The following is a 23718-nucleotide window of genomic DNA, read 5'->3' on the forward strand; positions in this document are numbered from 1 at the left end:
CCGCTCAGCCGGGTGGGCTTTGAGTGTGCCTGCTAAGCCAGCATATATGGGTGGGTTCAGACCTCGGGGGCAGAGCATTCTGCAGGCCAGGGGCCCCTGTGGATGGCGCTCCAGCCCCAGCCCCCTGGATAAGGAGGGATCATTGAGCTGTCAGCAAACACTGCTGAGACTCCTATTGCAAAGTCAGAGGCTTAGGGGCCCTGTGCTCTACACCTCAGCCCTCCCTCCCCCCAGCTCCCCTCCTCTGCCCCCCCAAGCCAAGGTAGCTCTTGCTGTTCCTGGCCCACCTCCCTCCTGCCTGGCTTTGCCCTCCCTAGTCTGATATTTCATAGATTCATAGATATTAAGGTCAGAAGGGACCATTATGATCATCTAGTCTGACCTGCACAATGCAGGCCACAGAATCTCACCCACCCACTCCTGCGATCAATAGCTCAGACATAGGCGAGAGGTTTAAGTCCTCAAATCATGATTTACCGCTTCACTTGTACCACCTGCTTCCTCAGCTGATTGGTCATTTCAGAAAGCCCCGCCTCTAGGGCGGAGTTTGCAAAGGGCCCATTCATCCTTTGCCCCAGCTGCTTGGCCTCTGCCTGCCCCAGTGCTCACCATGTGCAGACGCAGAGCTGTTCGGTCGGTCGGGGTTGGTTTGCTGGGGTGTCTCGGATCTCTCCTGAACACAGTGGAGCCACTGCCCTCCTGGCTAGCGGGTCTCAACCGGTTCAGGGAATGGAGCCATGCCTAGGGGATGTTGTCCCTGTCCCATAAACCAGCCTCCTTTATTTGCAAGGGAATCCACTCTCCTTCTCTTTCAGCTGTCCCAGAGCCCTGGTCCATCTCTCCAAGCCATTCCCTCGCTCCCGGGGGGCTGCAGGGTCCTGGGAGGAGATAGTGACTGGAGAGCATTGTCACTTCCACTCTTGGGCATGGCGAGGACTTTGCAGAGCTCCGTCCCACAAGCACCATCACTCGATATCCCTGGGAACAACCCCACTTGTGGGCATGCGCTCCATGAGTATTCCAGGCACCTGTTCCAGGCCCTGGCCACCAGTGCAGCTGTGGGGTGCAGCTCTCCCCATGTGGCATGCTCAGTGCTGACTTGCTTTCTGGCATCAGTGAGGGCAGGAATCGCACCCAAGGGTCTCCATTCCCAGGTGCCATGGGGTCCCTAGGGAGGGGATGGCTGGGGCACTTTAACATTATTCAATTTATTCACCTCTGTTATGTGTGGCTTCTTCCAATTCCGGCTCACTTGGGAGAGCTGCTGGAGCAAGGGAACCGGTGCTGACATGCCCTTGCAGCAGGGCCTGGGCACGGTGAATGTGCCAGAGAGGCGAATAGAATCCCACCGGGTGCTTACCGAGCCTTTCCTAGAAAAACGGCAGAGTCCTACTCAGGGTGCCTGGGTGCAGGGAGCCCAGCTGCTCCACAGACCCACATCCTCTTGCTGAACAGGGTCATTGCACAGTGCCTGCTGTGTTAATTACACTGGCTACTGTCTCTGCCTGTCAGCAGCGGGCCCCCGTTGGCTTTAGGGGATGCAGCAAATGGCCTGGCCAGTACACGTGAGCCTGCCACCCGGAGTGAGGCACCTTGCCAGGTGAAGTCGGGCCATGGAGGCTTGGCAGGTGTCGGTCACCTTGGGCATGAGCCTGAGGCTTCCTGGTGTTTTCCTACAGCTGCTTATGCCCGTTGCGAATGCACAAGGCCACTGTGATGTGTTTCCATAGAGCTCCCCTGACGCACAGCGCAAGGGGAATGGGGCGTCTCAAGGCAAAGGGAATGGGCCACTGGCTTGCAGACGATTGCAGATAAATGGGACCCCTCCGTGTGACAAGTAGCCCACTCTGGGGGGTGCTGGAGGGAGCGGATGAGGGGCAGTAGGTGGAGGCTGTGGGAGGAGGAGGTGTGAGGCCAGGCAGAGTGCTGATGGAGTTGAATGTAGGAAGCCAGTGACAGCATGGGAGGCTGGATGGATGGGGGTCCAGGGCTGTGGGGACAGCAGCCCAGGCTCTGGGAAGCACAACCTGTATCTGTGATGGACCCCGTGTATTTCAAGCCAGGAGGGCATTTCCTTGGCTCTCTCCTGACTGGACTCCTTGGCCCTGGTAACTGCTGGGAGAGCACGACCCATGGGCACCCTGCGCTGCTGCTGAACCTCTCCCGCCCTTGGCTTTGCAGCTCAAGCTGGATGAGGTGAACAGCACAGCGGCCCAGCACCGGCTTCACGCCCTCCTGGAGGACCTGGTGGAGATGGAGAAGGTTCTGAAGGACGTGGACATCCTCTCGGCTCTGGCCAAACTGCTGCCCCAAGGCGCCTGTGTCAGCAAAGCACCCCCACCCGCCACCAACAGCACCAGCTGGGGTGGCAACTTCACCGCCGGCGCCAACTCCACCACGGAGGAGGGCGACAGGGAGCCCGTGGGAGAGAACCCCCAGGGCCAGTGCTCAGCCTTCGTGCAGCTCTGGGCAGGACTGCAGCCCATCCTGTGCGGGAACAACCGGTAGGAGCTGCCAGGCGGGTGCCCCTGTCCCTGGGATGAGGGGAGCAAGGGAGCCCGGGGCTGCAGTAACTGAGGACACAGGGTAGGAGCAAGGTCCCTTGGCAGAGACAGCCCAGGGGTGGAGGTGGCATGAGTGGGATCACGGGGAAGCTGCAGGTTAAGACCAAGCTCCATTATCAGGGCAGGGACGGGTGGGAAGCTCCTCCTTTGGGAAGAGGGAGCAGGGGTCAGTGCACTAGGCCCAGATGGTCACCCCCTGTGCCTGCGGTTGGCTTGGGCCCGGACACAGGGAGGTAGCCTAGGCCATGGTAGCAGGGCTGCTTTGGGAGCTGGCCAGCCGGAGAGGCCAGGTCAGCCCGGGCCTCAGAGCTTGCACCCCCTCTCCCTGGCAGGGCGCCCTCCCACCATGGAGCACAGTCGGTGAGCAAGGCTGCGTGGGGAAAGCCAGGCCGGCTGCTGCCCATGCCAGGGGTAGAGAAAGGGCATCCATCCCCAGAGCTCTCCATCCAGCCCTTCCCTGCAGCACTCCCATCCCCCACACGAGTCCGTGTGCGTGATGCCGGCTGTTGCCCGAGTGGGTCTGCAGATCCTGCCCACGTGTCCTTGGCTGTGGGAGGGTTTCCATGCTGCCACGGCACAGCTCGCACTGCACCAATCCCATAGCGTCTCCCTGACTCACCAGCGTGTGAGTCGGTGTGAAACCGTGCTTGGGCCCCTCGTGCACTGGCCCCTGCACAGCATGGAACGTGCAGGTGTCAGCAAAGGGAGTGCCCCCGAGAGCCTGGCGGGGAGGGGCAGGACCAGTTTGCCCAGGGGCAGAGCAGGTTGGTGTAGCTGCCCTGAGGGGCGCAGGAGATGACCGTGGAGTATCATTGGTGGGGTAGGGGAGCGCTCCAGACAGGGCTTGGTACCAGGCCTTGCCTTGTGCTACTGTGGGACCCAGCAGCGGATTAATGATTTTGCCGTCCCAGGCCCTGAAATAATTGCCCCCGCCCCCCGCGGCAGCCCCCTGCCCCAGCTCACCTCCGCTCCGACTCCGCCTCCTCCCCTGAGTGTGCCGCCGGGTCCTGCTTCTCCCCGCTCCCTGCCAGCGCTTGTGCATGAAACAGCTTCGCGCGGCTTGGGGGGGGAAAGGGGGGAATGCGGCACGCTCAGGGTAGGAGGTGGGGCCGGGGCGGGGATTTGGGGAAGGGGACCAATAGGGGCAGGGAGGGGGTGGAGTTGGGGCGGGGACTTTGGGGAAGGGGTTGGAATGGGGGCGGGGAAGGGGTGGAGCTGGGGCGGCGCCAGGGGTGGGGAGGCACGAGCACCCACCGGTGCCGGGGGAATTTGGTGCCTCTGGCTGCTCTTACAGATTTGCCACCCCTGCAAATTTGCTGCCCTAGGCCTAGGCCTTGTTGGCCTAGGCCTGAATACCCGCTGGTGGGACCCCCAGGCATGTGCCAGGACTGGAATGCTTGGCAGCGTCCTTGCCGAGTTCCCCCCCACGATGTACACATGGGGCAGTGGGTTTCGTGAGCGCCCTGTACAGCACTGGCACCTACTCTTCAGAGGGACCTCGAGCTGCAGATCCAGTTGCCACACAGAGGGGGGCCTCTGCCTTGGCGGGTGGGGGCGCTGGGGTGACTGAAACGCCTCCTCCTTCTGCAACCTGGCTGGCTATCAGAGCCCTCCATGACACTGAGGGTGGAGGAAGGCTCCTCGTGCCAGGTATTCGCTGAGGGTGCGGGCTCCGTGACCCTTTGCTGCGGGGTTGAAGTTCTGGTCCCCAAGGTGCATTGGCAGCGCCTTGCACGGCTCCCCCGTTGGGCCTCAGGGACGGCCCCTCTGGCCCCAGGACTGACCCCGTGTGGTTCCCTTTCCAGCACCATCGAGCCTGAGGCCCTGAAGCAGGGCAACATGAGCTCCTTGGGCTTCACCAGCAAGGAGCAGCGTAACCTGGGGCTGCTGGTGCACCTCATGACCAGCAATCCCAAGATCCTTTACTCGCCCGTCGGGACGGAGGTGGACAAGGTCATCCTGAAGGTGAGGGCGCTGGCCGGCCCAGATGGGCCTGCACAGGGCGGCCTGGCCTGCTGGCCATCAGACTCTAAGCCCTGCTTCTGTTGAGGGGTCCCCTGGAAGCCCCTAAGGTCTCAAAGTCCATGGCTAGCCGGGGTGGCTCTGAGCAGCTCTCTGGAGAGCAGCTTGTGGCAGGCAGCAGCGCTTAAGGAGCTGGGTTTAATGGATCGCTCCAGCCCTTGAGCTGTGCCATGGAGCCCTGGGGGCCCATTGAGCTCTGCCTTGGAATCGGTAATTAAGGCTCAGTGACTGAAGGCAGCATGCAGAAGGGGGGGGAAGGTATTTTCCCTTCCTCCAGCTGAGTTGCTGCTGGAGGCCGAGCTCAGTGTGACTGTGGGCTCGGTGTAACATCCGCAGCTGGTCTGGGCTGTGTGGCAGCCAGCCAGGGTGGTTTCCAGCCCAGTGCCGCAGGCTGCTGGCCCTCTTTGGCCTGTAGGTGACACCTCGGAAGCCGGGTGTTCATTTCCTTTGTGGTTTCCTCTGACATCGCCGGTCCCAGCGCCAGGCACACGACAGGAAAGTGCATGATGCCAGCCCAGGGCCAGTTCCCTGCATGAGGCTTGTTACACCCAGGCAGCGAATGGCAGAGGCCAGCGAGAAGAATGCTGGTTTAGCAGCATTGCGTACCTGCTTTGCGCACAGGTAAATGCCCAGGCAGAGAGGAATTAGGTCCCAGGGTCCCATCTGGAGGCCAGCTGCATCAGTGCCATTCACTAACGGCGACCGGGCAGGCCTTGTCTGGGTTACAAGAGTTGTGCTGATTTAATTACATTGGTTTCAAAGTGACCTAGTTAAACTGGTGAGGGCCCCTACCATAGATGCATTGAAGTGGGTTTAACCCTTGCTTAGACTGGCTTAGTATTGTCTGTGTTCTGACAATGCCTACAGGCCAGGACCGCATTCTACAGACACAGAACGAGCCAGTCCCCGCCCCCAGGAGCTGGCAGCGTAAGAACAGACTAGACAACTCACTGACGGCAAAGCCGGGGAGCACAAGGGGACGGGGATATGCTGCCCAGCGGGACAAGCCGGGAGCACAGCCAGCTGGCTGCCTCCCATTGTCCACAAATGAGTGAATGATGCTAAACCGATCCGGCTGAGGGTCAGGCCAGTTTAAAGGCGTGTCTCCACTTGAAAGTGAATTTGGATTAAGAGTGGGGGTGAATTTCAAGTGCGGTAGCTACTCTGGAGTAATACCGTGTGTGTCTGCACTGGTTTGACTTGTCCAGCTCTCCCTGCTGCGTATGGGTCCTTAACCCTGCTCTTGTGGGAGCCTTAATGACCTGGGCAGCATACTGGTCCCAGTCCCAGGCATGCAGCGGGCCAATCGTCTCCCATTGCCTCCATGTCCCCTGCCATCACCACTCCCCTCTCTCCCCACAGGCCAATGAGACCTTTGCCTTTGTCGGGAACGTGACTCGCTACGCCCAGGTCTGGCTGAACATCTCCTCCGAGATACGGGGCTTCCTGGAGGAGGGCAAACTGCAGCGACGGATCCGCTGGCTTCAGGAGGTGCTTGCGGGCCGGGGAAAGGGAGGAATGGGTTTGGAGCGAAGCCGATAGACGGCTCTCATCCGGGTGCGGGACTGTTGGCGGGGGGGGCTGTCTCCCCTCAGCCTGTCAGCTCCCGGACTTTGTATCCAGTCTCGGGGGCGGGAGCAGACATTCTCAGACCGGGGTGTCGCTGCTGAGTGACGCAGTTTGACCATTCAGATGCCTAGTTATAGTAACATTACAGAACAGGGAAAGGAGAGATGTCTTCTGGGCCCCTTCCCTGCTCCTGGCTTACTGAGGCTGGCTGGCTGCCTCCAGCTGCCCCGTGACCAGTGCACCAGATGCCAGGGCACATGCCCTATGCTGGGCACTCTCTCTCTGTATTGCATCGGCACAGCAATTCAGGGCCAGGTTGCCCACAGCCCTGCTTCGTTCCTGATGGCCGTGCAGGGCTGTGTAAAGCGCCCCTGCTGATGAGAGCAAGGGGGGCGGATAGGAAGGTGTTTGCACGGCTGCAAATGATGGTGCACGGCAGGGGGAGTGGGGCCCCCCATGTGTGTTGTGCAAGTAGCAACAAGAGGAGATGGGGTGAGGTATGGAAGACCCTCAGCTCCTCTGCACCATTTCATCCTTTCTTTCCTCGGTCTGTCTCTCTCCCCGGGCCTGTCCTTCTCCCCAGTTCACCAGTGACCTCCACAAGCACCCCGAGATCCTGAACGCCTCGGACAACAACCTCCTCCGCAGCTTCATCGACAGCAACTTCTCGCTGCCCAACGCCAGCGCTCTGCTGCAGCAGCTGGACACCATCGACAACGCCGCCTGTGGCTGGAACCAGTTCATGGCCAAGGTGCGGGCCACGCAGCCTCTTGGCGCCAAGCCTGGGTCCTGCCAGGCTGCCCAGGAATGCTGGGAGGCCCTGCTGCCTCTGTACCGGGGCTCGTCTAGGGGGCCTTGTACTAGCTGGGTGGTCTGTACCCCCTAGGATCCCCTGGAACCACAGGTTCAAATCCTAGCAGGTCTGACTCAGCCCTTCCTTGCTCTAGTTTGCTGTGCCAGGATCTTTCACCTGAGGCCGCTGTGTGTGGGCCTCCCAGAGCACTCTGCCGAAGAGTTGGGGCGCAGGCTGGAAATGGGGGTGAATGCAGGGTAGATCCAAGCACCTTTGGCAGGGCTGCTTGCAGGACTCCCCTTGGTGGCCAGCCGCAGCTACGGGGAGCCCCGTCCTGATGGAGTAACACCTGGGTGCGCAGAGAGGTGGCCATGGCTGTGCACTGGCCCCAGGGCTGGCAATGCACTCTGCTCGGGCTCAGGCTGTCTCATCATTGCTCCCTGTTTACACCCCATCCCGGGGCAGTGTTTGGATGCAGCTGACTGAGAGGGAGTTTGGGACAAGCGGCCACGGGAGTGTGCCCAGGAACGACCCCTGCAGGGCAGCAAGGAGCGCGGGGAGCTGTTCCTGGGCAGTGGGGTCTCACGGGGCCTTTCCCTCCTGCCAGGTCAGCGTGGACATCTTCAAGGGCTTCCCTGACGAGGAGAGCATTGTGAACTACACGCTGAACCAGGCGTACCAGGACAACGTCACGGTGTTTGCCAGTATGTCCCAGCCCCGGCCTCGTGCTTTCCTTCCCTCTCCTCTCTCCAGTCACTGGGACACACTTGGTTCCTCTCCCTTGTCATCTCAGGGCATGTCCATTCACCATTCTGCTGACTTGCAAGCTTGGAAACCAGCCCCCCGGCTTTGTCTGTCTGCTCTGGGCCCAGCCAGCTGCTGTGGGCTTTGAGCCCAGCACTTCCAGATCCGTGGGTTTGGATTTGGGGGCTTACCGGGGCGCCTGAGTGCAGCGAGGCCCATTCGCTCAGCCACTCCATGGCCTCAGCTAATACTAGGCCCTGGCTTCTGAGAACCTGCTTCACTGCAGCTCCCCCTTTTGTTAGAGCCCCTCATGGGAGTGGGGTTTGGGGCTCACGTTGCTCCGTGTCTCAGCCAGACCCAGCACTGCTGGGAGCACCCATCCCCCATGGGACTCAGGCAGCAATTACCGGGAGGTAGCAGTCTCTGGGGAGGCTGGCAGGATCAGCCGATCCCTCCCCTAGGTCTGTCTGTCGATCCCTGCTGTGTTTGCGCTTGCAGCATGTGCAGGCTGGCAACCTAGGGGGATCATGTGTGTGCCGTGAGCAGGGAGTGCACGCTGGCCGGTGGCCTGTACAAATGCTAGCCGGCGGGCTGCCCTTTGGGCAGGTCACTCATTTCAGATACAAGGAATCCCCCCCAATAATCCCCATGTGTATTGTCCATAGCAGGAACAGAAGGCACTATGGGAGAGAGCAGGAGACTGGTCTTGGCCCTACCACTGACTTGCTGGGTGACTTTGGGCTAGTCACTGAACTGCTCCGTGCCTCAGTTTCCTCAACTATAAAATGAGGGAAGCTCTCTTAAGGTGGCTGCGGGTCTTAATTCAAAGGCCTGTGAGATGCTCCTCTTCTCCTGTTCTGGATTCTCGCTGCCCCCTTGCGTGGGGCCTGGTCTGAAGCTCACTGAGGTCAATAGGACCCCATTGATCTCTTTGGGTAATGCCCTGGGTGCGTGGGCTGCCCGCTTGGGTCCCGGAGGAGTGAGTGTGCCCTCCCTGCCCCGGGGTACGCTAGCCGCAGAGCTGGCAGGGAGAGGAAGGCCCCATCTTCAGCGCTCTGAGCATGCTCTCCCCTCAGGTGTGATCTTCCAGACCAACAAGGATGGCTCCCTGCCCCCCCACGTGATGTACAAGATCCGGCAGAATTCCAGTTTCACCGAGAAGACCAACGAGATCAGGCGGGCATACTGGCGCCCGGGCCCCAACACAGGCGGGCGCTTCTACTTCCTTTACGGGTTCGTGTGGATCCAGGGTGAGTGGCCTGAGTTCCTCCTGCCAGCAGCCTCACAGCAGCGCCCATGGCACCCTCTTGGTGAGTGGCACCGTCCCTGCCCCTCGCTGACCTGGGCTCTTCTGTCTCCCCTCAGACATGATGGAGCGAGCCATAATCAACACCTTCGTGGGCCACGATGTGGTGGAGCCTGGCAACTACGTGCAGATGTTCCCGTACCCGTGTTACACCAGGGACGAGTGAGTTACGCCAGGAGCGGGTGAGGGGGGAGAACGACAGCGGGAGTGTCATGCCATGTCACGGGGGGCTGCAGAGACCTGACACACCAATCCCAGTCCCTGCCTCTCCCCTGGGCAAATACCTTGCTAGGCCCAAGTGGCCTCCAGCAGGAATTGCCTGGGTGCCAAACTGAAATGGAGACGAGGCCCCAGCCCAGGCAGTGTGGCGAGAACTTGGCCGTGACGTTTCGGCATGGTGCTTGGGGCTGAGGGAGACTGGAGCAGAATTGATGGGCCCCTATTCCACTTCCTTCCCCTCCCACCAGCGAGGGTTGGTGCAGGGCTCCCTGTCGCCCCAGACCCACCTGGGGAGGCTGGCCAGCAGGGCGCTCTCATGGTGCTTTGCTGCTCTCTTTCCCAGTTTCCTGTTCGTCATCGAGCATATGATGCCCTTGTGCATGGTGATCTCCTGGGTCTATTCGGTGGCGATGATGATCCAACACATTGTGGCGGAGAAGGAGCATCGGCTGAAAGAGGTGGAGACCCCTAAGCACCTGCAGACAGAGCAATGGGGTGCTGGGATTTAGTGTCCCTCTCGGGGCCTGCTGGGGTGGCAGGAAGCGGCGGGGAGGAAGGGAGATGGTTGACAGCCCAATCCAGTTGCGTGGAGGAAAGCAGGAGAGGAGCACTGCCCATGCCCGTCGTGGCATAGGTGGGATCACCCGCTGGGCCCTGGTTGTCTAGCTGTGCTCTGTGGAGGAGTGAGGCTGGCTCCACCTCTTTGCTTCCAGCAGCTGTGTTGCAATTGCAATGCAAGAAGCTAAGGGACCAGGAAGTGCCTTTGTGGTGTAACCTTTCCCACGTCAGCAAGTGCTGGCCCGGCACAGAGATGTTACAGGACCCTGATGGGGTGATGTCTGTGCCATTGTGAGCAATGGGTAGGTGCCTGGTAGGACATTTTCCACCCATGGGGACGTTTGTGGACCCCTGAGTGAAACGTTACAGGGAAAGCCCTGGGGCCTGATTCTCTCCCCGGTGTAAATTGGGGTAACTCCATTGAAATTGGTGTAAAATGAGAGCGAGAGGAAAGACAGACCCATGGTTGCTTCCGTTCTCCAAACCAGAGCACAAGAGGCACGGTTCCACGGGTGAGACTCCCAGGGATGGGTTTGTCCCCTACTAATCACTCTGAGGCCGAGGCGTGCTCTGTAGTTCCCCGGCTCGCTGCAGGCCCATGTCATTAACTGCCAAGGACCCTCTGCAGCAGTAACACAGCATGGGCCTTAGGACCAAGGTGTCGTTCTCTGGGTCTCCAGAGCTGGATGGCACCACAGGGATATTTCCAGCTCTAGGTGCCTGCGCAAACATCCTAAAGCAGCAATGTTCCAGCGTGACCCCTACACTCGGAGCCAGCCTGGCTCTCAGGGAGCAGTGGGATCGCACTGCTGGCTTGTCCTGTGGGGAACATCCCTGCTTGGTGACAGGAACAGAGGAGCCGACGGGGTCTCTTCTACCTCGGACACTGAGGATCCTGTTTCCATGCCCCCTCCCTGTTCTCCCCATCACCTGGTTACTGCTCCAGGCGAACAGCAGCGCTTTGCTCCTTGGCTGGCACTGGCTCCCCGCGCAGAGCCTGGCTGCAGGAGCAGAGAGGGTTCCGGTGGCAAACGAGAGCAGGCTGAAGGCGCTAGGGCGCAGTGCCAGGCACAGCAGGCTATCAATCCTGGGCAATGTGAGACCAGCCTGCCTTTGCCAAGTTCAGGAGTAGCAGGCTTCTGTAGAGGGCTTTTCCCGTCCCTGTTGGATGCTCTGGTGAGCAATGCAGATGCAGCAGAATGAACCATAAAGGCTCCCAAGCCGAGCCTCTTGCAGCCCTGCTCACTGATCTGCTTGTGCATGTTCCCAAGGTCTCCTGATTGGGATTCCCACAAGGAAATTAGCGGTGCCCTTGCTAGCCAGACACACTGCTTCCCTGGCATTGAGATTTTTGGCATCCCACAGGGCTCTGCCAGGGCTGTGCATTATCCTTCCCTGAGCAGCAAAGCTGGCACCCCATCAGCTACCCAGCCCATCCCTTCAGTTTGGTTTAGCCTGCTTTTACCTGCAGTGCCAGCACCCGGCTCATGGACCCATGCAGATGGGCCACTTCAGAGCTGCCTGACGGGAATGGACCCCAGAGCCTCTCCCCACATCGCTTTGGGGGAGTGCTGCTCAGGCCTGCACTCGGGGCCATCACTGGGCCAGACCAGTCTTGCTGAGTGCATGGGCTCTCTCATCCAGCATGAATCCTGCCCCTCTGCCTGCCAGGCTGGCCTGCTGCCAGGGCCCAGGCTGAGGGAATCTGTGTCCGGCCACCTTGGCAGGAAGCTTGGGAGACCCTGCACAGAGGCAGCACAGGCTGGGTAGTTTGGGAGCCAGAGAGAACCACAGGGTCTGTCAGTGTCCTGCAACCCCAGCCCTTTTGAGCCATTACCCACAAGCCCTGTCTTGTCTGGGCCCCAAGGGACAGCGCTCTCTCTCTTACAGGGACAGCTGGGCTTAAGCAGGCTGAGCAAGGAGAGTGGGTGGCTTTTCTCTCCCATAAAAGCTGTGGTCTTCTCTGCCCTCCTGCAGGATCTGAGTTAACACGGGACAGGACCCAACCCCCTCCAGTTCCTTGGCTGCTGAAGGAGCAGAGAGTTCTATGCGTTCTCTGAGCCATCAGTGCTTCCCTTGCCCTGGCATCATCCTTTGTTCCTCTTTGGGGGTGTCCCTGATCCACAGGATCGGTGCAATGGCCCCAGCTTTGGAAGGGTCTCTAGGAGGAACCTCCTCAGTGTGCCAGTCCCCCTAGGGGTCTCGCTTTTCCTCCAGGGTAAGCCTCGTGGCTTCACCGCCTTCTTAGACCGGACCTCCTGGCCTGCAGCACCCCTGCTTCCCACCATGAGCCCCGTTCAGGGAGTCCAACTGAGACAGGCCCCAATGGAGACTTATCCACTCTTTGGGGATTGATGCACCTTGCCCAGCATTTGCAGTGACCCTCACACAGCGTTGTCAGAACAGTCGGGTTATTCGTTAACTGGAACGCAGCGTGGGACGTCCTGAGGGTAGCACAGAGATGAAGGTTAAGAATAGTCCCTTCTGGTCAGCCCAGAGCCCAGCCAAGCTGTAGTGAGCTCCATTGCTCAAGCTCTGTCTCTCCATCTGATTTCCTTTGTCAAACTCCAGGTGAGAGCCCCGACTGTTTCTAGCAGCCAACACTTATCCCCTCCCACCTACCCAGTCCCTTGTTCCTGAGCTGGGGAGATGCTGCTCAGCCCCTGCTGAGAGGCGGGGAAGTCTATATCTCTCTGGGGCCTTGGTTGCTAGGTATCAATGTCCAGGCAATTAAATTTGCCATTGTCTTTTCAGAGGCTCCATTGATAAGGGAACCCAGATCCAGACAGCCAGGTGACACCCATATCTATGTCTCTTTGCCCGCTATGAGAGCAAACAGCCCTTTCTCACCCCTTAGGTAACAATGCAGCACATGGGGAAACTGAGGCACACACAAGCTTCATACAAGTACTACAAACAATTCCCACTTCATCACAGGGGCCATAGCATCAAAGAATCATAGGACTGGAAGGGACCTCGAGAGGTCATCTAGTCCAGTCCCCTGTACTCATGGCAGGACTAAGTATTATCTAGACCATCCCTGACAGGTGTTTGTCCAACTTGCTCTTAAAAATCTCCACATCCTCTTTCGGCAATTTATTTCAGTGCTTAACCACCCTGACAGTTAGGAAGTTTTTCCTAATGTCCAATCTAAACTGCCCTTGCTGCAATTTAAGCCCATTGCTTCTTGTCCTGTCCTCAGAGGTTAAGAAGAACAATTTTTCTCACTCCTCCTTGTAACAACCTTTTATGTACTTGAAAACTGTTATCATGTCCCCTCTCAGTCTTCTCTTCTCCAGACTAGACAGACCCATTTTTTTCAGTCTTCCCATACAGGTCATGTTTTCTAGACCTTTAATCGTTTTTGTTGCCCTTCCCTGGACTTTTTCCAATTTGTTCACATCTTTTCTGAAATGCGGCGCCCAGAACTGGACACAAGACTCCAGTTGAGGCCTAATGAGAGCATAGTAGAGCAGAAGAATTACTTCTTGTGTTTTGCTTACAACACTCCTGCTAATACATCCCAGAATTATGTTTGCTTTTTTGCAACAGCGTTACATTGTTGACTCATATTTAGCTTGTGGTCACTATGAACCCAAGATCCCTTTCCGCAGTACTCCTTCCTAGGCAGTCATTTCCCATTTTGTATGTGTGCAACTGATTATTCCTTCCGAAGTAAAGTACTTTGCACTTGTCTTTATGAAATTTCATCCTATTGACTTCAGACCATTTCTCCAGTTTGTCCACATCATTTTGAATTTTAGTCCTATCCTCCAAAGCACTTGCAACCCCTTCCAGCTTGGTATCGTCCACAGACTTTTTAAATGTACTCTTTATGCCATTATCTAAATCATTGATGAAGACATTGAACAGAACTGGACCCAGAACTGATCACTGCGGGACCCCACTCGATATGCCCTTCCAGCTTGACTGTGAACCACTGATAACTACTCTCTGGGAACAATTTTCCAACCAGTTATGCACCCACTTTATAGTAGCTCCATCTTGGCTATGTTTCCCTAGTTTGTTTATGAGAAGGTATCAAAAAGCTAACGTCAAGATATACCACATCTTCCCCATATCCACGAGGCTTGTTACCCTGAAAGCCATCAGGTTGGTTTCACATGATTTGTTCTTGACAAATCCATGCTGACTGTTACTTATCAAAATTATTATCTTCCAGGTGTTTGCTTGCTTAATTATTTGCTCCATTATCTTTCCGGGTACAGAAGTTAAGCTGACTGGTCTGTAATTCCCCGGGTTGTCCTTATTTCCCTTTTTATAGATGGGCACTATATTTGTCCTTTCCCAGTCCTCTGGAATCTCTCCCATCTTCCATGACTTTTTGAAGATAATCACTAATGGCTCAGATATCTCCTCAGCCAGCTCCTTGAGTATTCTAATCTAGGATGGATTTCATCAGGCCCTGGTGACTTGAAGACATCTAACTTGTCCTAGTGATTTTTAATCTTTCCCTATTTTAGCCTCTGATCCTACCTCATTTTCACTGGCATTCAGTATGTTAGACGTCCAATTGCTATTAACCTTTTTGGTGAAAACTGAAACTTCTGTTATTGTTTTTCCTCCCTTGTTTAGTAACAGGCCTACCCTGTCCTTGGTTTTCCTCTTGTTTCTAATGTTCTTGTAGAATGTTTTCTTTCTAAACTAGCTAGAGACATAAAGGGGTAATCTCTTTTTGTGCCTTGGCCTTTCTAATTTTGTCCCTACATACCTGTGTTATTTGTTTATATCCATCCTTTGCAATTTGACCTACTTTCCACTTTTTGTAAGACTCTTTTTTGAGTTTCAGATCATTGAAGATCTCCTGGTTAAGCCAGGGCTGTCTCTTGCCATACTGTCCATCTTTCCTACGCATGTTTCGGACAGTGAGAACAAACCGAACTGGGGAGTGCTCCAGCTGTGCCCTCTGTCTGAGGGGCCTGCTTTGTTCCTCCAGCGTTTTCCCATGAGCTGTGTCTCACATCGCCAGGAGGGCCTGAGTGGAAGCGTTGGGCTTCCCCCACACGATATCTGGGCCTTGTCTAGCACAGCCACCCCTCATCTCAATTTCACGAGAAGCAGCGTGGTGATCAGCAGGGTTGCCGAGAGCTGGAGGGTGGGATCAGAGGGAACCTGTGTCGGAGAAACCAACAAGCCTGCAAAGCGTGAGCCGTACGGATCCTGCTCCTTCCCCGGCAGAAATGGACGCCTGGATTGCAGTTCCTGAAGGGCTGCTGCCTACCCTGGAGAATCCACCTTTCAGTCTCCTCATTGTCTCCATGACGACTGTCTGCCCTCTCCCTGCTAGCTGTGGCGTTCCCCCCCTCCGCCCCACACTCGTGTTCCCCGGGGGGGGCTCGAGGCAGTTAGCTCACCCTCCCCAGGGGAGGTCGGTTTGAGTTCAGGCCATCAAACAAGCATTGTGCGGCTCAGCCTGCCTCCCCGGGCCCTGTGCTCTGCCTCGCTCACTCTCTCCAGCCAGGGGACTTTTACCGCCACTCCTGCTCTCTTGGCACCTCCCAGCTGCGCTTCGGGAGGCCCTGCTGCAGCCGAGGGCTGAGCAGCCCCAGCGATGGGGACCAAAGAGTCCCGCTGCCTCCCAGCCCCCGCCGTGGATCAGTTCCTCCCCCACTCACCTTATCGTGGGGCCAAGGCAAGTCCAGAAAAGGTCTGGACCCTTACATGGAGCGGGAGAGAGCTCCGGCTGCAAGCCGTGGGGCTGCAGAGCAGTGGGTCTCATCACTGCTCCCTGCAGGGTCTCTTGCACCTCCCTCTGAAGCAGATGGCCAGAGTTGGAGATGGACCCTGGGCTAGTGGACCTCTCGGTTTCCTGTTTCTTCTCCTGCTTCCCTACTGCTCCATTTGCCTGCCCTCACTCAGAAGAATCCGGCTTCACCAGCCAAGCCAGATCCAACCTGGCAATACTTTAGCAGCTAAAAGTCCAACCACAGTAATAAACCAACAATCCCTTTGACCTCCAGAGACCAGCCAGTGGAAAATAAGAGTCACCGCAACCAAATCTCTAGTGCCACAGTCCCAGAATGGCCCACTGGGCCCCTTGCTGTGCCCAGCGCCTGCCAGCCTCTGAGTGTTGGGGTCACAGACAGGCGCTGCGTGTTTCTCTCTCCCGCGCTGCTTCTTTCCCCTTCTACCGGCCTGGGTTTTAAAAAGAAGCAGGATCAGACTCTAGTGCTTGAAGCTGAGAGCGACCAGCTGCACAGACCAGCCAGGGCCGCGGGACGTACTCTCGAGCTAGGCGCTTTCTCCTTAAGGATTCCTGGGTGCATAGGGAGAGGGAGGAATAAGCTGGCAAGGTGGGGACTTTTCCCATGGAACCAGCCCCAGTGCGGCCATGGGCTCTGATGGCACGTGGCACCGTCTCTTGCAGGTGATGAAGATGATGGGCCTGAATAACGCAGTCCACTGGGTGGCCTGGTTCATCACCGGCTTTGTCCAGCTCTCCATCTCCGTCACCGCACTCACTGCCATCCTGAAGTATGGCAAGGTCCTGATGCACAGCGACGTCTTCATCATCTGGCTCTTCCTCGCCATCTACGCCGTGGCCACCATCATGTTCTGGTGAGCGCTGGCGGCTGGGGCGGGGCAGGGGATGTAACACAGCAGTGATGGCAGGGAGCCCAGAAGCTGGGACGAGTCAAGCAGCCAGAGGGGCAAGGGACCAGAGCAACGAGGCCTCTAGGCATGTGCTACCTGGGGCATGGCCGCTGTCTCTGAGCCTGGGGAGACTCCGGGTGGGCTGGGGTAATGTGGTTAATTTGTTACTCTGGGGTCTGGATTCCATTTTGATCCAATGTGTGATTTCACAGTTTATAGCAAAGCCATAATGCTGGGGCAACTAGCGAGGGACCATGTTCCAGAGAACTCCCAGAGAAGGGGAGCCATGGATGTAACCAGGGTCACCCCCGTGCTGCTCGCGCTGGGCCCCTCATTCCGGGAAGGCAACAATGGGTCATTGAGCTACAACCCCAGCCTGAGCCCTGGGCAGTGCCTCTTTCTGCGCCACCAACAGCTGGATTAACGGTGGTTCTGAGCAGATGGGATCCCGGTACGGTCTGGGATAGTCTCGCAGCTAAAGGCCAGATAGTCCTCTGATGCTGGTGTAACTCCCAGGGCTTCCATGGAGCTCCTGATTTACAGCAGTGTAATTAGAGGAGAATCGAGCTTGTGGGCAATGCCACAAGCTCAAACCTCTGAGTCGCCGACTGATTCTAGCATTGCCCAGTGGTTGGTGTAAAGGGGGCGGCAGGCTGACTGGTGGTGAGGAGCCTGCACCGTTGGGCTGTCGCAGGATGCGGGTATCTGCAGGGATCGGCTGGCTTGTGGGCCGGTGGGAGTTATTTACGGTGCTGAGGATCGCAGGGAAGCAGATTCTCCCGTCAGTTGGCAGCAGGTGTCGTCCTCTTCCACGTTCAGTTAGGAGGAACCACAAAGTCGTTGTGGTGCAGCCGCTGTGGCTTTAAAGGGCAGTGGGGAATCTCTGCACCCACCCCTGCCATGGCTCTCCTTGCCAGGGGGCGCGTGGTCTGGTCAGAGCTGGTTCTGCCGTACTCTCTCTGCTCTGTTCTGAGGGGTGTTTGCCTCCTGGAGGTTTCAGGAAGGGAGCCGACCATGGGGCCCGAGGAAGCAGGGTTGGTACTGAGTTCTCAGCACCGAGCCACCGGCCCAGTCCTGCTGTCCGACAGCTGGTGGGCCAGTCCCACCCCTCCTCGGAGCCCCTGCTCCTGCTGGCAGCGGGGTGGCTCATTGGCAGGCTCAGCAGAGGGGCCAAGGACTGAAAGATGGGTGGCTACCAAATTCCCTGGGAGCCCCCCCAGCGGGGTAAGGCCCACCAGCAGGGCAGGCTGAAGGAAACCTGCTGGGCCACTCCATGCTGGGCCTCTTGGGTAGCAAACAGAGGGTTTCTGTCCCCAGGCTGCCAAGGAAATAGCCAGGTCTACCCCCCGGAACTCCAGCGGCGGGGGTCCCATCCTCTGATGGAGTTTGAGAGGTGTGGGAGGTGGCCATGCCTCTTTTTCTCGGAGGTGGATGATGAAGTGGGGGGGGGGCATCTGAGCCTTTTTCTCTGGGGGGAGAGGTGGGGCTGGGGGAGGCCTAACACCCTCTCTCTCTGGGGCTGGTGGTCTGCCCCCCACTCTCTGGGGCTGGGGCTGGCATGACCCCTTTCCCTTTGCGGCAGAGGATGTCACACTGTCTGCCCTACAGTTTCCTGGTGTCCGTGCTCTATTCCAAGGCCAAGCTGGCCTCAGCCTGCGGGGGCATCATCTACTTCCTGAGCTACGTCCCCTACATGTACGTCGCCATCCGGGAGGAAGTGGCCCACGACAAGATCACGGCCTTCGAGAAGTGCATTGCCGTGAGTACAGGGCATGGCCCGGTGTGGCTCCCTGCAGGCCCTGAGCCTGGCCTCCCTAGGAACGGGGCTCCCCAGCTCTGCTCCCTCCATCACCAGCCGGCTCCCCGTGTCCCATCGCCCTCCCCGCTGCTAGGATGGGCGGGGCATGCTCCCTGCTTCTTGTCCAGCATGCGGACAGGAGGGAGACACCGCACCCCCGGCCATGCCTCCAGCCCCAGTCACTGGAGGAGTCAGGCCGCCTATGGCCAGAGAACTGCTTGCTGCAGCCCCAGGGACCAAGTGGCCTTCAGCAGGGCAGAGCTGGAGAAACCGACATGCTCGTGGTGGCACATTTCCAGCCTAACACCCTTCTGCTTAGCCAGAGCCCGGCTGGGCCAGGGGCTCGAAGGAGAGGGGTCTTAAGGACTCCCAAAGCTTGGGCTGGGGGCTCCGCTGCCCTGCAGGGTGGGGATAGGGAGCCTTGTCCCCTCCAGGAGAGTGGGATCCCTGCAGAGGAGTGTGCCAGCTAACACGTGCTGCACACTGCGTCCTCTCCAGCGCTTTGCAGGGTGGGGGAGCCTGGCACTGCCCAGCTGCACCCTGTGATGGAGCTGGGCTGCATGTCTGCTCCCTGCCACTGTGCTGGGCAGGGCAGGAGCTGGCCTCTTGTGAGGAGCTCATGCCGCAGTGTGAATCCTGATTTTAGAGCCACTGCATCAGGGCGCCTGCAGGAGGCAGCGGTGCTCCCTTACCCCACCAGCCACACCCCAATGGCCTTTCTCCCTTTGCTGCAACCAGACCCTCCGTGGATTCCCACCCTCACCTCCAATGACTTTCGTCCCCCCTCTGCCCGTCCGTAGCCCTGATGGCCCCCTCCCCTCCCCCGCCCCTTCAGCACCTGGCTAGGGGATTGCTGCCCAGAACTTTAGGGGAGCAGCTCTCACACTAACCTCCCTCTCCCCCGCTCAGTCTCTCATGTCGACCACGGCCTTCGGGCTGGGCTCCAAATACTTTGCGCTGTACGAGGTGGCCGGCGTGGGCATCCAGTGGCACACGTTCAGCCAGTCACCCGTGGAAGGCGACGACTTCAACCTGCTGCTCTCCATGATGATGCTGATCGTGGATGCCGTGGTCTACGGTGTGCTGACGTGGTACATTGAGGCCGTGCACCCAGGTACGGGCCAGGGGCTCCTCCTGCAGCCCAAGGGGGACAGGTGCAGGGTGGCACCAACCTGACTGGGATGGAAGGAGGGCCTGTCAACAGCCTCCCCATGCATGGCTGTGAATGCAGGGGGTGGGGGCAAGTCAGCATCTGGCCATGTTCATGAACCCTCCTGGGAGCTGGGGGGGTGTACCCAGCCACCCAGTGATCTTTCCCGGGGCTCTGTGTGTTGTCCCCGCAGGCCCCCACTTTCTGCGGGGAGGCCCACACCTTTCGGCCGCACCAGTGCACGCTGTGGGCCTCCTGCACGAACCCCAGTACCACGGCTGATCTCCTTTCCTTCGCAGGCATGTACGGGCTCCCCCGGCCCTGGTACTTCCCCTTCCAGAAGTCCTACTGGCTCGGGAACGGGCGGGTCGAAACCTGGGAGTGGACCTGGCCCTGGTCTAGAACCACCCGGCTCAGCATCATGGAGGAGGATCAGGCCTGCGCCATGGAGAACAGGCGGCTGGGTAAGCGTGCCTGCAGGCTGGGCAGTGCAGAGGCGGGCGAGAGGGGCCAGTGGGGAAAGGGCTGGGATCCAGGGGGCCTGGCTTCTGTTCCTGGCTCCGTCACTGTGGCACCGGGCCAGTCGTGCCACCTCTCTTGGGCGGGGGTGGGGGTCAGGCCTGCCCAAACCGGTGTGTTGTGAACTCGGGTTAGCCCAGCAGTGACTCCCCAGCCCCTGGGCTTTCCGCTCGGCTGAGCCATGAGTTACAGCCTGGCACTGAGCTCATGCTGCTAACCCGCTTAGAAAAGCCCCTCGATTCGCAGAGGAGATGGACCTTGTGCTGTCGTTTCCCCCAAGCGAGGGTCATAATACGGGCTGGCCTCGCAGATGTGGTATGGGGCCAAATTCATCCCTGTACCCAGCTCTTTGAGAGACTCTGGTAGAAGGTGCCAGAGGAGGAAGTGGAATTATGGCAGAGCAAGTGTGGAAGTGGGAGAGAGGGGGAAGGGCAGATTTTTGGCAAGACACAAAGCGAGGGCCAGATCCTCCGCTGGTGGCAATCAGCATGGTGCAGTGGGTTCACCCGAGCAACGCTGATGTGTGTCAGCTGGGGCTTATTCTATTAGGGCAGGGCCTAGGGGGCCCCATCGTGCTGGGCGCTGCACAAACCCAGAACAGGGGACAGCCCCTGCCCTGAAGAGCTCCCGGGCTAGCTAGGCAAGGGCTGGGGCAGGGCAGGGCTAGCTAGGCAAGGGCTGGGGCAAGGCTGGCCCATGGTGGGACCCTGCCCCCAGGGCTCTCTTTCCCCATTTGTTTGTTATCGTTTTGGGAGGGGATTCGCGAGTGGGGGAAGGAGGGGGTGGGATAAAGGAGAAGAGGCAGGGACAAGCTGGAGGAGGAGGCTGGAGCCCACAGCCAGTCAGGGTAAGGGGTGTAGAGCGCTGTTGGGCCCTGATCGCACTGGTTCTGGCTGGAGCCTGCAGGTCCCTGCTGTGGCTGCTCGGTCCAGCTGAAGCCTCCAGCCCCTTTTGTCCCTGAGCTGACGTGGCAGGGAGCCGGGTGGGGCAGCATGGGCACTGGTGTATGGCTTGGCTTTAGCAACGCTGTCCCATGTAATTAAAGCATCACAGCATATCCCGTGTGGCAGCACCCCTGCGGCTTAGTGGCACTTTGCCCCACTGCCCGTCTCCCTAGGGTGACTCCCCGAGTCAGTGCTGGGTGGCATATGATCCCCTGGCTCCCCGCACATGCTGACGGAGCCTGCCCGGCGGGGCTGGGAGACACCCCAGGCCCCTGCCCACCACCTCCCTGCTCTCGTTGCAGAGGAGACGCGTGGCATAGAGGAGGAGCCGAACCACTTGCCGCTCGTCGTGTGCGTGGACAAGCTCACCAAGGTCTACAAGACTGACAAGAAGCTGGCACTGAACAAGCTGAGCCTGAACCTCTATGAGAACCAAGTGGTGTCCTTCCTGGGGCACAACGGGGCGGGCAAGACCACCACCATGTGAGTGATGGGCTGGGGAGCCCTGCCGCGAGCGGTGACATGGAGAAATTAGTGCAGCGGCAGCCATGGGATGAGGGTGGGCAGCTCTCACATGCCTGGGCAGCTTCTCACCACCTCTGACACAGACAGGGCTGCATGATCGCTGTCACCGCAGGGTTAGCCTGGGCTCCCAGGCTCTGTCCTCACCCATGTCTTTGTGCCACACACTGCCCACCAGTTCTGTAATGCTGCCAGTTGTCAGCAATGTTGGGGTTCATTCAGCAGGCACTCAGCACTTGGCAGTGCCCAGGGTCCATGGCCTGATCCGGGTGGGAGGAGGTGCCAAGGCCTTACCGGGGTGGGTTTGAAGGAGGGCATGCGCTTAGTGCGGGGTGGGAGGCTCACGTGGGAAGAGAGTGTGGGGAGAGGCGCCAATCTGGGGGGTGGAGAGGGGTGGGGTTGTGAAGGCCCCTCAAGGTGGAGCTATAACAAGCTGGTGCACACACTGGATGGGCTGGGCCCTCCTCTGGCATCCGTTGGCCTCAGGCAGCTTGGGCAGTGCTGTTCCGCAGGGCAGAGCTGCCCAAGGGACCTTCCCGGAGCAGCATGCCGTGAAGCTGTGCTAGGCAATCTCCGCATTTCCAGGCAGGGGGAAGAGCTGACGCTGCCCTGTTTCTTTCCCAGGTCCATCCTGACTGGCCTCTTCCCCCCAACCTCGGGCTCTGCTACCATCTATGGCCATGACATCCGTACAGAGATGGACGAGATCCGGAAGAACCTGGGCATGTGTCCCCAACACAATGTGCTCTTTGATAAACTGACGGTGGAGGAGCACCTCTGGTTCTACTCGCAGCTTAAGAGCATGGCGGAGGAGGAGATCCGCAAGGAGATGGACAAGTAGGGACCAGCCTTGGCCAGTGACTCCTCCCTTGGCAATAAACAGCCATCACTGTCTTGATGTGAACCATTTTGCCCAAGCAGATCTAGTGGACTTTGACCAGAGCCCCAGTGCTCTGTGGGACTGGCCCCAGAGTGCACCCCTTAGTGTAGAATTGGGCAAAGATTTTCAGAAGTAGCTAGTGATTGTGAGGGCCCCACTTGAGACACCTTAAAGGGCTTGATTTTTCAGAGGGTGGGTGCTTAGCACTTTCTGAAAGCCAGGCCCCTTTAAGGAGTCTCAGGTTGGGCACCCAAAATCCACAGCCACTGTTGAAACTCTTGGCCTTGGGTGATGAAAGCTAAGTTTCGTTTTAAAAGCTTGTATTTTTTAACCCTTGTGGTTGCAGAGAAAACCTTCCAGCTGAGCGTACCCAGTGTATCTGAGTCTGCAAAGAGCCTGAAACAGTATCTCTGGGAGGTGTGAGCTGCCCCATTCATCTCTGTGGGCTGTTAACTCTGAGATCTCCTTCAGCAGTGCGCATGCATCTCCCCAGCCCTGCTCACAAGCCTGTGTGTAACTGGGCTGTAACATCTGTGTCGGATCTGTCCCCAGGATGATCGAAGACCTGGAACTGTCCAACAGGCGGCACTCCCTGGTGCAGACTCTGTCAGGAGGGATGAAGAGGAAGCTGTCGGTGGCCATCGCCTTCGTGGGTGGATCGCGGGCTGTTATCTTGGATGAGCCCACTGCTGGTGTTGACCCATATGCACGTAGGGCTATTTGGGATCTGATCCTCAAATACAAACCCGGTGAGCAACCCAAAGCATGGCGGTGGCTCTGATCCCTGTCAGAGTCCATTCAATGCAGCGTGAGACTCCACACCACGATTCCCCTGCCACTGCCCTGGGTGATGAATCTTGGTTAACAAAGGCTGCACTGTAAGAGTTACTCCTGGGGGAATTCTGAGCTAAAAAATAAAAAATTCTGCAACAAAAAATTCTGCAAAATTCTGCATATTTTATTTGTCAAAATAACACAATATAATTACACAAGTTTCAATTATTTTTGGTCATTTATTTCAAAATACTTGTCAGCAAGCATGTCTGTAACAACATAGACAACAAAAAAGATTCAGGAAATGTTTTTTGACAAATAAATTCCTTACTAGGCATATTTATACAGAACTGTGAGTAATAATTCATTTAAACTACAACACAGGACCGTATTTCCTGCACCACTTAGAAGCAGTGCAAAGGCTGGGGGGGAGTCAGGGGTAATGGAGGAGCTGAGGGAGAGGGAAGTAAATTGCTGGGAAGGAGCCTGGGTGTGAACTTGGAGGGTTGTTGGGTGTGGGTGGGGAAAGGTATGGAACGGTTTTGGGGGGGGCAGGGAGGGATTGTTAGGAAGCTTCCCCCATGCAGACCCTGGCTGACCCCTAGGCTTTCCTATTCAGTCAGGCACATCTGCCCCCCGTCCCCATATGTTCCTGCACCCCCTGTCCACATGTCCCTCCATCCCCACTCAGACACCCACTCCCCGTGTCCCTGCATCCCCTCCCCCTGTCCCCAAGTGTCT

At 58.1% G+C, this 23718-nt stretch overlaps 1 protein-coding gene across 3 annotated transcripts in view; it reads left to right on the forward strand.

Annotated features, from left to right (window-relative positions):
- ABCA2 (ATP binding cassette subfamily A member 2) overlaps nt 1-23718 on the forward strand; it is a 135858-nt gene that overhangs the window by 70314 nt on the left and 41826 nt on the right. For all 3 annotated transcript variants that reach the window (XM_074974066.1, XM_074974067.1, XM_074974068.1), the window contains exons 9-23: nt 2182-2504; nt 4370-4529; nt 5949-6077; nt 6739-6906; nt 7556-7652; nt 8769-8942; nt 9058-9160; nt 9561-9675; nt 16164-16354; nt 17999-18149; nt 19098-19302; nt 19638-19802; nt 21104-21284; nt 21948-22160; nt 22756-22952. In XM_074974066.1, the coding sequence (XP_074830167.1) occupies nt 2182-2504; nt 4370-4529; nt 5949-6077; nt 6739-6906; nt 7556-7652; nt 8769-8942; nt 9058-9160; nt 9561-9675; nt 16164-16354; nt 17999-18149; nt 19098-19302; nt 19638-19802; nt 21104-21284; nt 21948-22160; nt 22756-22952 (2572 nt within the window). The remainder of the gene's footprint in view (nt 1-2181; nt 2505-4369; nt 4530-5948; nt 6078-6738; nt 6907-7555; nt 7653-8768; nt 8943-9057; nt 9161-9560; nt 9676-16163; nt 16355-17998; nt 18150-19097; nt 19303-19637; nt 19803-21103; nt 21285-21947; nt 22161-22755; nt 22953-23718) is intronic.

This window comes from Natator depressus, chromosome 16 (assembly GCF_965152275.1).
Source record: "Natator depressus isolate rNatDep1 chromosome 16, rNatDep2.hap1, whole genome shotgun sequence".
Classification (NCBI taxonomy): domain Eukaryota; kingdom Metazoa; phylum Chordata; order Testudines; family Cheloniidae; genus Natator; species Natator depressus.